At 40.8% G+C, this 17509-nt stretch overlaps 1 protein-coding gene across 2 annotated transcripts in view; it reads right to left on the bottom strand.

Annotated features, from left to right (window-relative positions):
* Positions 1-17509, bottom strand: part of LOC115104519 (partitioning defective 3 homolog) — a 581101-nt gene that overhangs the window by 284453 nt on the left and 279139 nt on the right. For both annotated transcript variants that reach the window (XM_065007121.1, XM_065007122.1), the window contains exons 8-9: positions 10493-10618; positions 4845-5329 (exon numbers count right to left, since the gene is read on the bottom strand). In XM_065007121.1, the coding sequence (XP_064863193.1) occupies positions 4845-5329; positions 10493-10618 (611 nt within the window). The remainder of the gene's footprint in view (positions 1-4844; positions 5330-10492; positions 10619-17509) is intronic.

Genomic DNA, 17509 nt, shown 5'->3' with positions numbered 1-17509 from the left:
TTAAAGGCACAGTCAACTTATGTTAACTTTTGACCCATTGGAATTCTGATACAGTGAATTAAAAGCGAAATAATCTGTCTGTAAACAATTGTTGGAAAAATGTCATGCTTGCCAAAACTATAGTTTGTTAACAAGAAATTTGTGGTGGGTGAAAAACAAGTTTTAATGACTCCAGCCTAAGTGTTTGTAAACTTCCAACTTCAACTGTACATATGAGATGAGTATGAGATGAGTAATGTCGGATATGTAGACATTATTAAAGTGGCGTTAGTTTAAGTATCTAGTGATACCTTCATTAAATGTATTAAAGTGGCCAGAGATTTGAGTCTGTATGTTGGCAGCAGCCACTCTATGTTAGTGATGGCTGTTTAACAGTCTGATGGCATTGAGACAGAAGCGGTTTTTCAGTCTCTCGGTCCCAGCTTTGATGCACCTGTACTGGCCTCGCCTTCTGGATGATAGCGGGGTGAACAGGCAGTGGCTCGGGTGGTTGTCGTCCTTGATTCTCTTTTTGGACTTCCTGTGACATCGGGTGCTGTAGGTGTCCTGGAGGGCAGGTAGTTTGCCCCCGTGATGCGCTGCGCAGACCGCACTACCATCTGGAGAGCCTTGCGGTTGTGGGTGGAGCAGTTGCCATACCAGGCAGTGATACAGCCCGACAGGATGCTCTCGATTGTGCATCTGTAAACGTTTATGAGGGTTTTAGATGAAATTTCTTCAGCCTCCAGAGGTTGAAGAGGCGCTGTTGGACCCAATTGCACAGGGCGGGGTCGAGACCCAGGGACTCGAGCTTAATGATGAGTTTGGAGGGTACTATGGTGTTAACTGCTGAGCTATAGTCAATGAACAGCATTCTTACATAGGTATTATTTTTGTCCAGATGGGATAGGGCAGAGTGATGGCGATTGCGTCGTCAGTGAACCTATTGGGACGGTAAGCAAAATGTAGTGGGTCTAGGGTGGCAGGTAAGGTGGAGGTGATATGATCCTTGACTAGTCTCTCAAAGTACTTCATGATGACAGATGTCATTTAGTTCAGATACCTTAGCTTTTTTGGGAACAGGAACAATGGTGGCCATCTTGAAGCATGTGGGGACAGCAGACGGATAGGGATTGATTGAATATGTCCGTAAACACACCAGCCAGCTGGTCTGCACATGCTGCGAGGACGCGGCTAGGGATGCCGTCTGGGCCGGCAGCCTTGCAAGGGTCAACACGTTTAAATGTTTTACTCACGTTGGCCAAGGTGAATCAGAGCCCACAGGCTTTGGTAGCAGGCCGTTGTTTAATTTGTCTGGGAGCAAGACGTTGATGTCCACGACGGGGCTGGTTTTTCTTTTTGTAATTGGTGATTGACTGTAGACCCTGCCACATACGTCTCGTATTTGAGCTGTTGAATTGCGACTCTACTTTGTCTCTATACTGATGCTTTGCTTGTTTGATTGCCTTGCGGAGGGAATAGTTACACTGTTTGTATTTGGTCATGTTTCCAGTCGCCTTGCCATGATTAAAAGTGGAGGTTTGCACTTTCAGTTTTGCGCGAATGCTGCCATCAATCCACGATTTCTGGTTAGGGAAGGTTTTAATAGTCACAGTGGGTACGACATCACCGATGCACTTGCTAATAAACTCGCTGAGTTAGCGTATATGTCAATGTAGTTGTCTGAGGCTACCCGGAACATATCCCAGTCCACGTGATCGAAGCAATCTTGAAGCGTGGAATCCAATTGGTCAGACCAGCGTTGGACAGACCTGAGCATGGGCGTTTCCTGTTTTAGTTTCTGTCTATAGGTTGGGAGCAACAAAATTAAGTCATGGTCAGATTTCCTGAAGGGAGGGCGGGGGAGGGCTTTGTATGGATCGCGGAAGTTAGAGTAGCAATGATCCAGAATGGCACCAGCTCGTGTAGCGCATTCGATATGCTGATAGAATTTAGGAAGCCTTGTTCTCAGATTAGCTTTGTTAAAATCCCCTGCTACAATAAATGCAGCCTCAGGATATATGGTTTCCAGTTTACATAGATTCCAGTGAAGTTCTTTCAGGGCCGTCGAGATATCTGCTTGGGGGGATATACATGGCTGTAACTATAATCGATGATAATTCTATTGGTAGATAATGCAGTCAGAATTTGATTGTAAGGAATTCTAGGTCAGGTGAACAAAAGGACTTGAGTTCCTTTATGTTGTTATGATTACACCATGAGTCATTAATTACGGGGAATACACCCCCACCCTTCTTCTTACCAGAGAGATGTTTGTTTCTGTCGGCGTGATGCATGAAGAAACCGGGTGGCTGTACCGACTCTGACAACATGTCACCCATGTTTCCGTGAAACAGAGAATGTTACAATCTCTGATGTCTCTCTGGAAGGCAACCCATGCCCTAATTTTGTCCACCTTGTTGTCTAGAGATTGGACATTGGCGAGAAATATGCTAGGAAGCGGTGGATGGGGTACCCACCTTCTAAGTCTGACCAGGAGGCCGCTCCGTCTGCCTCTCCTGCGGCGACCGCATTGTTTTGGGTCGGCCTCTGGGATAAGAACCCATGCCCTAATTTTGTCCACCTTGTTGTCTAGAGATTGGACATTGGCGAGTAATTGTTTTGGATCGGCCTCTGGTATAAGATCCCATGTCCAGGGTGGAAGTCCGAACAAAGTATTCGCTTCTGGAAAGTCGTATTCCTGGTCGTAATGATGGTAAATTGACGTTACTTTTATATCCAATAGTTCTTCCCGGCTGTTTGTAGTAACACTTGAGATTTTCTGGGCTAACAATGTAAGAAATAATACATAAAAAAAACTAATTACTGCAAAGTTTCCTAAGGACCTGAAGCGAGGCAACCATCTCTGTCGGCACCATTTCTTGATTATATTTCCCGATATCATGTTTTCACCTGCTCAAATGTGTAGTTTCATGTTACCACATGTTGCTTTTACATGTTGTTACATGTTATCACATTAACTTCACATAAGATCACGTGAAATTCATGTGGTTTTTCCGTAAGGATTGTATAATTTTGTGTAATTTGTGTAATTTGTTATCACATGAGTCTCATAACGGTTCATGAAAGCTTACAAGTGGGACAATGCAGCACTCGAGCCAGTTAAATTGTCTAAGAAATATATTCTGACATTTGTATAAGAATTATGGGATTCATTTAGAGTTAAAACACAAACCTGTCTGCCTAGTGCAAATAAACCAAACTCCTGGCACTGGGCTTTCTCTGGACTAAACCCAACAAATAAACCAAACCCCTGGCACTGGGCTTTCTCTGGACTAAACCCAACAAATAAACCAAACCCCTGGCACTGGGCTTTCTCTGGACTAAACCCAACAAATAAACCAAAGCCCTGGCACTGGGCTTTCTCTGGACTAAACCCAACAAATAAACCAAAGCCCTGGCACTGGGCTTTCTCTGGACTAAACCCAACAAATAAACCAAACCCCTGGCACTGGGCTTTCTCTGGACTAAACCCAACAAATAAACCAAAGCCCTGGCACTGGGCTTTCTCTGGACTAAACCCAACAAATAAACCAAAGCCCTGGCACTGGGCTTTCTCTGGACTAAACCCAACAAATAAACCAAACCCCTGGCACTGGGCAGTCATTTTGTTGTTGTGTGTGTGTGCGTGCGTGCGTGCGCACTAGGCCCTGTGTGTGTAGAGGGCGCAGCAGCAGGTCGAATTCATCATCTAACCCTCACAGTAATAAGCAAGAAATTAAACACACGTAGCATTGCCACGCACAAAACCCCTTCAAATCCGCTGTTTACGCTGGGGATTTCTGTGAACATATATTGCAGCGATATGAGATGGCGGCTCCCAGAGAGCATGCTGCTTTTAGCCTAAGCCTCCTGCTGCCCTCGCCGTGCGCTAGTATTCCCTGAAGCTATTTCTCTATGCCCTGTGAAACCTTTCTATGCTCAACATCTGCTTCATCAGACAGCCTGTACTGAGTGTGTGTGTGTGTGTGTGTTGGTGTTGGACATAATAGACCTTTCTGGTTTGCTTTTCTGCTACAGAGGCCTGTGAATATCTCACACAGTTGTGCCCTGCCTGTTGTAGTTAATTGCATCTTTACGGCTTGCTTCTCCAACTGTGAATGCTAATAGAATTGAATGCAAGCACCGACTGAGAGGGCTAATTTCACCCTTTTCTTTTAACATGCTGAGAAAAGTCTGATAACGGCATTAGGGCAGAACAACGTGCCAAAACAAAGAAAGAAAGAGAGAGTGACATGGAGAAGTAGGAGAGGGAGAGAAAGACGGGGAGAGAGCGAGAGAGAGATATGAAGTGACGTTTGTAAGCAGCATTCAGCATACCTCATTCTACCATCCACCTTTTGAAGTCTGTCACACTCAAAGGAGGACAAAACGGTTATTGGAGCGTGCGCGCGTGTGTGTGTGTGTGTGTAGGTGTGTGTAGGTGTGTGTGCGTGTAGGTGTGTGCGTGTAGATGTGTACGTGTGTGTGTGTGTGCGTGTGTATCCCGAGTGCTGTCCTCCCCAGAGTGGTGTGTGCAGCTAAGACGCTGCTGTGATGCAGAACAAATGAGATTTGGGCCTGTACGTGAGTTAGTAGAGCAGTGCTGGATAGACAGTCCTTCACAATGAAATATCAACACTTTGAAGTCTCTAACAGTATTAGTTACACAACACTCATCTCAAATGTAGCTAGGATAAGAACGGACACTTGAGAGATATCATCTCTTATTGAAGTGAATTAAAGGACCTTTGAAAGCTCTATGAATATACCCCCAAAAATAATATGTATAGTTTCACAATAATAGTGTTTGGTTGTTTGTGTGTGTGTTCGTGTGTGCATTCTGCATGCCTGCATGTGTTTACCTTTCTTCAGCTGGATGTTCAGTCTCCGGCCGGTTTTCTTTAAGTAGCCTGCAGTAGGGTTGGCACTAACTCTCCTCTGCAGGGATGGAGATGGGGCCGAGGAGACGTTGTTGCTTCCGCTGTGAGGTAGCGAGGTGGAGAAGCGCTGGTCTGGTACACGGTGTGGTAGAGGACCATGGTTCTGGTGTTTGATGTTGGGGATGGGAATGGGGTGTGGTCTTGACCTGGAGGACATCCTCTGTGGGTTGTGGTCCAACCCCACCCCCCCGTGGACCACCAGACTACCCCTTTCCCCGGGCTGCGGGGCCTGGGGGTCCGAGGCCTGGCTGGAGGTGAAGCTTCCCCGGTTACCCCTCTCCCCCCTCGGACATGGGGGGCTAAGCTCCTCCTGGGAGAGCTGCTCATACTGGCTCTTCATGGAGGCTGGGACCACATGGAACAGAATGACAGGAGAACGCATGGCCTGCCTGAACATGTTCTGGGCTCTGGAGTAGAGAGGAGAGGAGTCAGCAACACACATCATTACATTAGCGAGGGCATGATAAGAACATGAGCTAATGCACCTTTATCAGTGTACTAAAACAGATAGAGAGAGGTCAAGAAGAGAAGTGAAGAAGAGGCAGCATACAAATCATTACATTAGCTATAGCTTGATAATAACAAAAGGTAACGTACAGTGTGATATGGCAGCGTATTGATAGAGGGAGAGAGAGGCTACACAGACGTGAAGAGGAGAGGTCAACAGGTCAACGTGGATAACCATAGGCTAATAGTAGCGAAGCACTGGAGAAGAGGCTAATTCAGAGATTCCATTAGCTAGATACTGTATGCGCTGTGTAAATGGCAGCATAGTCTCAGGAGGAGGATGAGATCAGCTTTAGCATTGGAAGGGTGAGACGTTGAACCACAATGAGATTCAGCCAGTCAACATTATACATTCAAATATCTATCAAATAATTGTGTGTGTTTGTGTATGGAAAGGGTTTATGGGTGAAGCCACTGTTCACTAGACTGTAAAATGATAAAACAACAAGGAAGATGATGATGGGCGACGTGTAGTAAACACAACAAAGTCGCCGCACATACAAAGACTTGTACTTTATACAGAATGGACAAACTCCTGTATTAGTTTGGAACCAAATAAGAAAAGCCGCTTCCCCCCCCCCCCCCCTCGCTCTGATGCGGCATTGTTTTGTCCTGAGCTCAGACGCCACTTAGCATATAGATAGTCTGGCCTGGAGCAGCCCCATCGGTCCCACGGCATAAGAGGATAAGGGCCTTCAGTGTGTTTGTGCGCGTGCGTGCGTTCGTATGTGAGTAGCGTAGCAAAGGATGATGTGATAGCCAACAATCCCCCCCTCGCGTTCTCAGCCTCTCCATTATCACGCCCATGATACCGCATTGAACCCGTCCAAATGAGTTATTGACAATCGCTAAGCCGCTTCCGCCGTTATAAACAGCACTTCATTTGGAGCTCTTTCACCTCAGTGCGGAGCGGAGTGTGCCGAGACACTTCTTTGGGATTTTGTCCTTCATTCTTATGTTAATTTCTCCCTCAAATCATGTGAACTGCAGCAGCCTACGGTGGGTAATGAGAGGCACAGTGACACTCCAGTAATCAGACGACGAGGAGACAGCAGCTCAGCTTTCTGATTGAATAATAAATTACCCCATCAATGCATCATTACATTTAGTTAGATTAACCGCTTCTAAATATTTATCCATGCAAAACAATCCAATAAGATTATAATATCACTTGGAATTATCTCCGTACGGTGCAGTGCACAATCAAAGAGAGTAGAGAGATTGTAAAAAGTGATTTACTTCGCCACTAGAATCATATTGTGGTGCGGTCACGTTTGTGAATGCCGGTGAGAGCTGTGAGCCATGTGTACGTGGAGCGATACAAAACATTTCTCCCTTGAGGATTTGGTTTGCAAAGTACAAATACACCTCTTTCACGGCAGAGAGGCCAGGGAGGTAGTGTGGATGTTTACCAATGAAAAGTCAAGCACAATATTTACTATTGCCAAACACTTCAGTGGCTTGCCAAGTCTAGATGAATGAATTAACAATGTAGCTAGCTAAGTAAGTACAACAGTTTTGAGTTTTGAATGCTGAGCCAGGTAAGAACTGTTGCCAAACTTAATCACAAAGTGTATTTAGAAAATGTGAAAATGCTTGGTTATAAAGATATAATCTAACAGAACACAAGCAAACTGAACTAGGCCATGAAGGTACTGTATGTTTGATGACCAGTGTATTAATTAACGCAACGTACACGTAGTGTCCCCTCCACATGTACTCTCTGTATAGCCTATAGCCAGGCAGACCCTACCACATCAACAGACACCCCATCGGGCCGCACCCTAAGACAGCTAACCGTGAATCCTGAAAGTTCCATCCTAGCCAGCACTAAACCAGGCAGGAGCTCTTCCTAATGGGCAGGATATCAGTCAGGGCAACCTCCTTCCACATGCTTGCTTTGGGTCAGGGTCTGGACAAAATGCAATATATTTCTCATCTCTGGAAAAGACAGAACCAATATGACTCTAAAGCTGTGTTAGTGTGTGTGTCCCCTCCTAGCTCCATGTTGCCATGGCCTTGTATCTTCATTCCACTTTAGGAAATGAAAAGTAGCAATAAATCAATAGAACAGAGGAAGGTGAGGCTCAGGCGCTAAGGTATATTAACCTCTCTAGGCTAGGGGGCGGTATTTTCACGTCCGGATGAAAAGCGTGCCCAAAGTAAACTGCCTGCTACTCAGGCCCAGAGTCTAGGATATGCATATTATTAGTAGATTTGGATAGAAAACACTCTGAAGTTTCTAAAACTGTTTGAATGATGTCTGAGTATAACATAACAATATTTGGCAGGCGAAACCCAGAGGACAAACATCCACGATGGTTTGAGGCGACAGCGTTTTCAATGGGGTTTCTATGTGGATCTATATTTCTAAGGCACTTGCTTGCAGTTCCTATCGCTTCCACTGAATGTCAGCAGTCTTTAGAAATTGGTTGATGTTTTTTCTTTGTGTAATGAAGAAGTAGGGTTGTTCAGCACGAGGGTCAAGTCTAGTGTGCTGTTGTGGTTGGGGCGCGTGACCTGAAAGCTTTGTTTTTATTCACTATTGAACACAGTTTATCCCGTCTTAAATTTGATCATTTATTTATGTAAAATGATAACTAAAGGTGCATTAGGAAAGTTGTTTGGACAAAGATTACAGGAAACTTATTAGATATTTTGTAGTCATGTTGCGCGAGTTGGAACCGGTGTTTTTCTGGATCAAATGCACCAAATAAATTGACATTTTGGAGATATAACGACGGAATTAATCGAACAAAAGGACCATTTGTGATGTTTATGGGACATATTGGAGTGCCAACAGAAGAATCTCTTCAAAGGTAAGGCATGAATTATATAGTTATTTCTGAGTTTTGTGTCGCGCCTGGCGGGATTAAATATGATTGTCTGTGTTTGTTTGATGGAGTGCGGTCCTCAGATAATCGCATGGTTTGCTTTCGCCGTAAAGCCTTTTTGAAATCTGACACCATGGCTGGATTAACAAGAAGTTAAGCTTTATTTTGACATATTGCATGTGAATTTTCAAGAATATTAAATATTTACAATTCTGTAGTTTGAATTTGGCGCCCTGCACTTTCACTGGATGTTGGTCAGGTGGGACGTTAGCATCCCATCTAGCCTAGAGAGGTAAAGGTTGGTAAGGTCAGAGGGGTAGGGGAGCTAAGGTATACAGTGGAGCAAAAAGTTTTTAGTCAGCCACCAATTGTGCAAGTTCTCCCACTTAAAAAGATGAGAGAGGCCTGTAATTTTAATCAAAGGTACACTTCAACTATGACAGACAAAATGAGGAAAAAAAATCCAGAAAATCACATTGTAGGATTTTTAATGAATTTATTTGCAAATTATGGTGGAACATAAGTATCTGGTCACCTACAAACAAGCAAGATTTCTGGCTCTCACAGACCTGTAACTTCTTCTTTAAGAGGCTCCTCTGTCCTCCACTCCTTACCTGTATTAATGGCACCTGTTTGAACTTGTTATCAGTATAAAATAGACCTGTCCACAACCTCAAACAGTCACACTAAAAAACTCCACTATGGCCAAGACCAAAGAGCTGTCAAAGGACACCAGAAAGAAAATTGTAGACCTGCACCAGGCTGGGAAGACTGAATCTGCAATAGGTAAGCAGCTTGGTTTGAAGAAATCAATTGTGGGAGCAATTATTAGGAAATGGAAGACATACAAGACCACTGATAATCTCCCTCGATCTGGGGCTCCATGCAAGATCTCACCCCGTGGTGACAAAATGATCACAAGACCGGTGAGCAAAAATCCCAGAACCACACGGGGGGACCTAGTGAATGACCTGCAGAGAGCTGGGACCAAGGTAACAAAGCCTACCATCAGTAACACACTACGCCGCCAGGGACTCAAATCCTGCAGTGCCAGACGTGTCCCCCTGCTTAAGCCAGTACATGTCCAGGCCCGTCTGAAGTTTGCTAGAGAGCATTTTGATGATCCAGAAGAAGATTGGGAAAATGTCATATGGTCAGATGAAACCAAAATAGAACTTCTTGGTAAAAACTCAACTCGTCGTGTTTGGAGGACAAAGAATGCTAAGTTGCATCCAAAGAACACCATACCTACTGTGAAGCATGGGGGTGGAAACATCATGCTTTGGGGCTGTTTTTCTGCAAAGGGACCAGGACGACTGATCCGTGTAAAGGAAATAATTAATGGGGCCATGTATCGTGAGATTTTGAGTGAAAACCTCCTTCCATCAGCAAGGGCATTGAAGATGAAACGTGGCTGGGTCTTTCAGCATGACAATGATCCCAAACACACCGCCCGGGCAACAAAGGAGTGGCTTCGTAAGAAGCATTTCAAGGTCCTGGAGTGGCCTAGCCAGTCTCCAGATCTCAACCCCATAGAAAATATTTGGAGGGAGTTGAAAGTCCGTGTTGCCCAGCAACAGCCCCAAAATATCACTGCTCTAGAGGAGATCTGCATGGAGGAATGGGCCAAAATACCAGCAACACTGTGTGAAAACCTTGTGAAGACTTACAGAAAACGTTTGACCTCTGTCATTGCCAACAAAGGGTATATAACAAAGTATTGAGATAAACTTTTGTTATTGACCAAATACCTATTTTCCACCATCATTTGCAAATAAATTCACAAAAAATCCTACAATGTGATTTTCTGGATTTTCTTTTCTCATTTTGTCTGTCATAGTTGAAGTGTACCTATAATGAAAATTACAGGCCTCTCTCATCTTTTTAAGTGGGAGAAGTTGCACAATTGGTGGCTGACTAAATACTTTTTGCCCCACTGTATTAAGGTTGGTAAGGTCAGAGGGGTAGAGGCTCTTATCAAGAACTATAGGTCACCATAAGGACTTTATGGAGAATCACTGAGGGCACAACTCTCACATTTCTAATAGTCTGTATCTGACTCATAATGCTTAAATACAATGTATTACTGTACATTTTGGAGAGAGAAAGGAAGAGACAGAGGCAGAGAGTAAAAAGCTTATGAAAGGTTTAAGAAAGTTAAGAGGTAAATGTTGAATATGTCCCATCTCTGTAGGTCAAGACAGAGGCGAAGTCGGGGGGGGGGCTTACTGTTCAAATCGGATGTTCCTCAGATCCCCGTTATTAATCTTGACGACACAGTCGTTCTCCTGGAACAGACCTTCCTGCTCCGCCTTGCCGCCGCGCTCCAGACGCTTCACTAACAACCCAAGGGTCCTGGAACAACGGTACACACGTTACACACACACCTTACAGACTTTGAACTTACGCCACACACACATATAACACACTCGACAGACCAGGTCAAACCACACGTTACAGTACACACACTTCACACACACACCAGGCGCAAGACTTTTCACACAACTAGGAATTGTCCTCTGCATCCATTTAATTGAGATTAGGGAATTCATTAGAAAGATTGTCATGTAAAGACAAGTCCAAAGAGACGGGGCGATAAGTAATGGAATGTAAAAAGATGGGTTGTGAAGACATGCATAGAACACACCATTACTGTAGAACCACTGATAGGTAACTACTACTGTAGAACCACTGACGAGTTACTATTAGAACCACTGACTAGTAACTATTACTGTAGAACCACTGACTAGTTACTATTAGAACCACTGACTAGTAACTATTACTGTAGAACCACTGACTAGTTACTATTAGAACCACTGACTAGTAACTATTACTGTAGAACCACTGACTAGTTACTATTAGAACCACTGACTAGTAACTATTACTGTAGAACCACTGACTAGTAACTATTACTGTAGAACCACTGACTAGTTACTATTAGAACCACTGACTAGTTACTATTAGAACCACTGACTAGTAACTATTACTGTAGAACCACTGACTAGTTACTATTAGAACCACTGACTAGTAACTATTACTGTAGAACAACTGACTAGTTACTATTAGAACCACTGACTAGTAACTATTACTGTAGAACCACTGACTAGTTACTATTAGAACCACTGACTAGTAACTATTACTGTAGAACCACTGACTAGTTACTATTAGAACCACTGACTAGTAACTATTACTGTAGAACCACTGACTAGTTACTATTAGAACCACTGACTAGTAACTATTACTGTAGAACCACTGACTAGTAACTATTACTGTAGAACCACTGACTAGTTACTATTAGAACCACTGACTAGTAACTATTACTGTAGAACCCCTGACTAGTTATTATTAGAACCACTGACTAGTAACTATTACTGTAGAACCACTGACTAGTTATTATTAGAACCACTGACTAGTAACTATTACTGTAGAACCACTGACTAGTAACTATTACTGTAGAACCACTGACAAGTAATGAATAGTGTAGAACCACTGACTAGTTACTATTAGAACCACTGACCAGTAACTATTACTGTAGAACCACTGACAGGTAACTATTACTATAGAACCACTGACAGGTACCTATTACGGTAGAACCACCGACTAGTAACTATTATAACCACCGACTAGTAATTATTACTGTAGAACCACTGACTAGTAACTATTATAACCACCGACCAGTAACTATTACTGTAGAACCACTGACTAGTAACTATTATAACCACCGACTAGTAATTATTACTGTAGAACCACTGATTAGTACCTATTATAACCACCGACTAGTAACTATTACTGTAGAACCACCGACTAGTAACTATTATAACCACCGACCAGTAACTATTACTGTAGAACCACCGACTAGTAACTATTATAACCACCGACTAGTAATTATTACTGTAGAACCACCGACTAGTAACTATTATAACCACCAACCAGTAACTATTACTGTAGAACCACTGACTAGTAACTATTATAACCACCGACTAGTAATTATTACTGTAGAACCACCGACTAGTAACTATTATAACCACTGACTAGTTACTATTAGAACCACTGACTAGTAACTATTACTGTAGAACCACTGACTAGTTACTATTAGAACCACTGACTAGTAACTATTACTGTAGAACAACTGACTAGTTACTATTAGAACCACTGACTAGTAACTATTACTGTAGAACCACTGACTAGTTACTATTAGAACCACTGACTAGTAACTATTACTGTAGAACCACTGACTAGTTACTATTAGAACCACTGACTAGTAACTATTACTGTAGAACCACTGACTAGTTACTATTAGAACCACTGACTAGTAACTATTACTGTAGAACCACTGACTAGTAACTATTACTGTAGAACCACTGACTAGTTACTATTAGAACCACTGACTAGTAACTATTACTGTAGAACCCCTGACTAGTTATTATTAGAACCACTGACTAGTAACTATTACTGTAGAACCACTGACTAGTTATTATTAGAACCACTGACTAGTAACTATTACTGTAGAACCACTGACTAGTAACTATTACTGTAGAACCACTGACAAGTAACGAATAGTGTAGAACCACTGACTAGTTACTATTAGAACCACTGACCAGTAACTATTACTGTAGAACCACTGACAGGTAACTATTACTATAGAACCACTGACAAGTAACTATTATTGTAGAACCACTGACTAGTACCTATTACGGTAGAACCACCGACTAGTAACTATTATAACCACCGACTAGTAATTATTACTGTAGAACCACTGACTAGTAACTATTATAACCACCGACCAGTAACTATTACTGTAGAACCACTGACTAGTAACTATTATAACCACCGACTAGTAATTATTACTGTAGAACCACTGATTAGTACCTATTATAACCACCGACTAGTAACTATTACTGTAGAACCACCGACTAGTAACTATTATAACCACCGACTAGTAATTATTACTGTAGAACCACCGACTAGTAACTATTATAACCACCAACCAGTAACTATTACTGTAGAACCACTGACTAGTAACTATTATAACCACCGACTAGTAATTATTACTGTAGAACCACCGACTAGTAACTATTATAACCACCAACCAGTAACTATTACTGTAGAACCACTGACTAGTAACTATTATAACCACCGACTAGTAATTATTACTGTAGAACCACTGACTAGTAACTATTACTGTAGAACCACTGACTAGTAACTATTATAACCACCGACCAGTAACTATTACTGTAGAACCACTGACTAGTAACTATTATAACCACCGACCAGTAACTATTACTGTAGAACCACTGACTAGTAACTATTATAACCACCGCCTAGTAACTATTACTGTAGAACCACTGACTAGTAACTATTACGTTAGAACCACTGACTAGTAACTATTATAACCACCGACTAGTAACTATTACTGTAGAACCACTGACTAGTAAATATTACAATAGAAACACTGATTAGTAACTATTACTCTAGAACCACTGACTAGTAACTATTATAACCACCGACCAGTAACTATTACTGTAGAACCACCGACTAGTAACTATTATAACCACCGACTAGTAATTATTACTGTAGAACCACGGACTAGTAACTATTATAACCACCAACCAGTAACTATTACTGTAGAACCACTGACTAGTAACTATTATAACCACCGACTAGTAATTATTACTGTAGAACCACCGACTAGTAACTATTATAACCACCAACCAGTAACTATTACTGTAGAACCACTGACTAGTAACTATTATAACCACCGACTAGTAATTATTACTGTAGAACCACTGACTAGTAACTATTACTGTAGAACCACTGACTAGTAACTATTATAACCACCGACCAGTAACTATTACTGTAGAACCACTGACTAGTAACTATTATAACCACCGACCAGTAACTATTACTGTAGAACCACTGACTAGTAACTATTATAACCACCGCCTAGTAACTATTACTGTAGAACCACTGACTAGTAACTATTACGTTAGAACCACTGACTAGTAACTATTATAACCACCGACTAGTAACTATTACTGTAGAACCACTGACTAGTAAATATTACAATAGAAACACTGATTAGTAACTATTACTCTAGAAACACTGACAAGTAACTATTACTGTCGAAACACTGAATAATAACTATTAAATTAAATTAAATTACATTTTATTGCTCACATACACGTGTTTAGCAGATGTTATTGCGTGTGTAGCGAATTGCTAAATATTACTGTAGAAACAAAATAGTAACTTACTGTAGAAACACAATAGTAACTTACTGTAGAAACACTGAATAGTAACTATTGCTGTAGAAACACAGCATAGTACATATTACTGTAGAAACACTGGCTAATAGCTATTGCTGTAGAACCACTGAATAGTAACTATTACTGTAGAAACACTGACTAGTAAATATTACTGTCGAACCACTGAATAGTAACTATTAAATTAAATTAAGTTTTATTGGTCACATATGCGTGTTTAGCAGATTTTATTGTGGGTTTAGCGAATTATTAATATTACTGTAGAAACACTGAATAGTAAATATTACTGTAGAAACACGGCATAGGATATATTACTGTAGAAAAACTGACTAGTAACTATTACCGGAGAAACACTGAGTAGTACATATTACTGTACAAACACTGCATAGTACCTATTACTGTACAAACACTGAATAGTAACTATTACTGTAGAACCACTGACTAGTTACTATTAGAACCACTGACTAGTAACTATTACTGTAGAACCACTGACTAGTTACTATTAGAACCACTGACTAGTAACTATTACTGTAGAACCACTGACTAGTTACTATTAGAACCACTGACTAGTAACTATTACTGTAGAACCACTGACTAGTAACTATTACTGTAGAACCACTGACTAGTTACTATTAGAACCACTGACTAGTAACTATTACTGTAGAACCCCTGACTAGTTATTATTAGAACCACTGACTAGTAACTATTACTGTAGAACCACTGACTAGTTATTATTAGAACCACTGACTAGTAACTATTACTGTAGAACCACTGACTAGTAACTATTACTGTAGAACCACTGACAAGTAACGAATAGTGTAGAACCACTGACTAGTTACTATTAGAACCACTGACCAGTAACTATTACTGTAGAACCACTGACAGGTAACTATTACTATAGAACCACTGACAAGTAACTATTATTGTAGAACCACTGACTAGTACCTATTACGGTAGAACCACCGACTAGTAACTATTATAACCACCGACTAGTAATTATTACTGTAGAACCACTGACTAGTAACTATTATAACCACCGACTAGTAACTATTACTGTAGAACCACCGACTAGTAACTATTATAACCACCGACCAGTAACTATTACTGTAGAACCACCGACTAGTAACTATTATAACCACCGACTAGTAATTATTACTGTAGAACCACCGACTAGTAACTATTATAACCACCAACCAGTAACTATTACTGTAGAACCACTGACTAGTAACTATTATAACCACCGACTAGTAATTATTACTGTAGAACCACCGACTAGTAACTATTATAACCACCAACCAGTAACTATTACTGTAGAACCACTGACTAGTAACTATTATAACCACCGACTAGTAATTATTACTGTAGAACCACTGACTAGTAACTATTACTGTAGAACCACTGACTAGTAACTATTATAACCACCCGACCAGTAACTATTACTGTAGAACCACTGACTAGTAACTATTATAACCACCGCCAGTAACTATTACTGTAGAACCACTGACTAGTAACTATTATAACCACCGTTAGAACCACTGACTAGTAACTATTATAACCTACTATTATAACCACCGACTAGTAACTATTACTGTAGAACCACTGACTAGTAAATATTACAATAGAAACACTGATTAGTAACTATTACTCTAGAAACACTGACAAGTAACTATTACTGTCGAAACACTGAATAATAACTATTAAATTAAATTAAATTACATTTTATTGCTCACATACACGTGTTTAGCAGATGTTATTGCGTGTGTAGTGAATTGCTAAATATTACTGTAGAAACAAAATAGTAACTTACTGTAGAAACACAATAGTAACTTACTGTAGAAACACTGAATAGTAACTATTGCTGTAGAAACACAGCATAGTACATATTACTGTAGAAACACTGGCTAATAGCTATTGCTGTAGAACCACTGAATAGTAACTATTACTGTAGAAACACTGACTAGTAAATATTACTGTCGAACCACTGAATAGTAACTATTAAATTAAATTAAGTTTTATTGGTCACATATGCGTGTTTAGCAGATTTTATTGTGGGTTTAGCGAATTATTAATATTACTGTAGAAACACTGAATAGTAAATATTACTGTAGAAACACGGCATAGGATATATTACTGTAGAAAAACTGACTAGTAACTATTACCGGAGAAACACTGAGTAGTACATATTACTGTACAAACACTGCATAGTACCTATTACTGTACAAACACTGAATAGTAACTATTACTGTAGAACCACTGCATAGTAACAATTACTGTAGAAACACTGAATAGTACCTATTACTGTAGAAACACTGAATAGTAACTATTACTGTAGAACCACTGAATAGTACCTATTACTGTAGAAACACTGAATAGTAACTATTACTGTAGAACCACTGCATAGTAACAATTACTGTAGAAACACTGAATAGTAACAATTACTGTAGAACCACTGCATAGTAACAATTACTGTAGAAACACTGAATAGTACCTATTACTGTAGAAACACTGAATAGTAACTATTACTGTAGAACCACTGAATAGTACCTATTACTGTAGAAACACTGAATAGTAACTATTACTGTAGAACCACTGCATAGTAACAATTACTGTAGAAACACTGAATAGTACCTATTACTGTAGAAACACTGAATAGTAACTATTACTGTAGAAACACTGAATAGTAACTATTACTGTAGAACCACTGCATAGTAACTTTGTCAAGGGATCTTCATAATCTCTAAATCAATATCAGTATCTCCAAATCAATATCATAAATCAGATGAGATTAGTGACACCAAAACTAAATCACAAAACCTTAGTCAGGATGAGGCAGGTTGACATATACTATGTTCTCTCTTCCCAGAAATGCTGTGGTGTGTAATATTGAGCTGTCCCCTTCCCTTCTCCCTGGGAAGGACATCTAAGTGCTAATCCTGGTCTCCAGACTAGTGAAGGTCTTATAGCTTCAGTGACGCTCCGCTGT

Source organism: Oncorhynchus nerka, linkage group LG22 (assembly GCF_034236695.1).
Source record: "Oncorhynchus nerka isolate Pitt River linkage group LG22, Oner_Uvic_2.0, whole genome shotgun sequence".
In the NCBI taxonomy this organism is placed as follows: domain Eukaryota; kingdom Metazoa; phylum Chordata; class Actinopteri; order Salmoniformes; family Salmonidae; genus Oncorhynchus; species Oncorhynchus nerka.
Note: the sequence above shows the minus strand (reverse complement) of the source record. Positions and strands in the feature narration are given on the sequence as shown.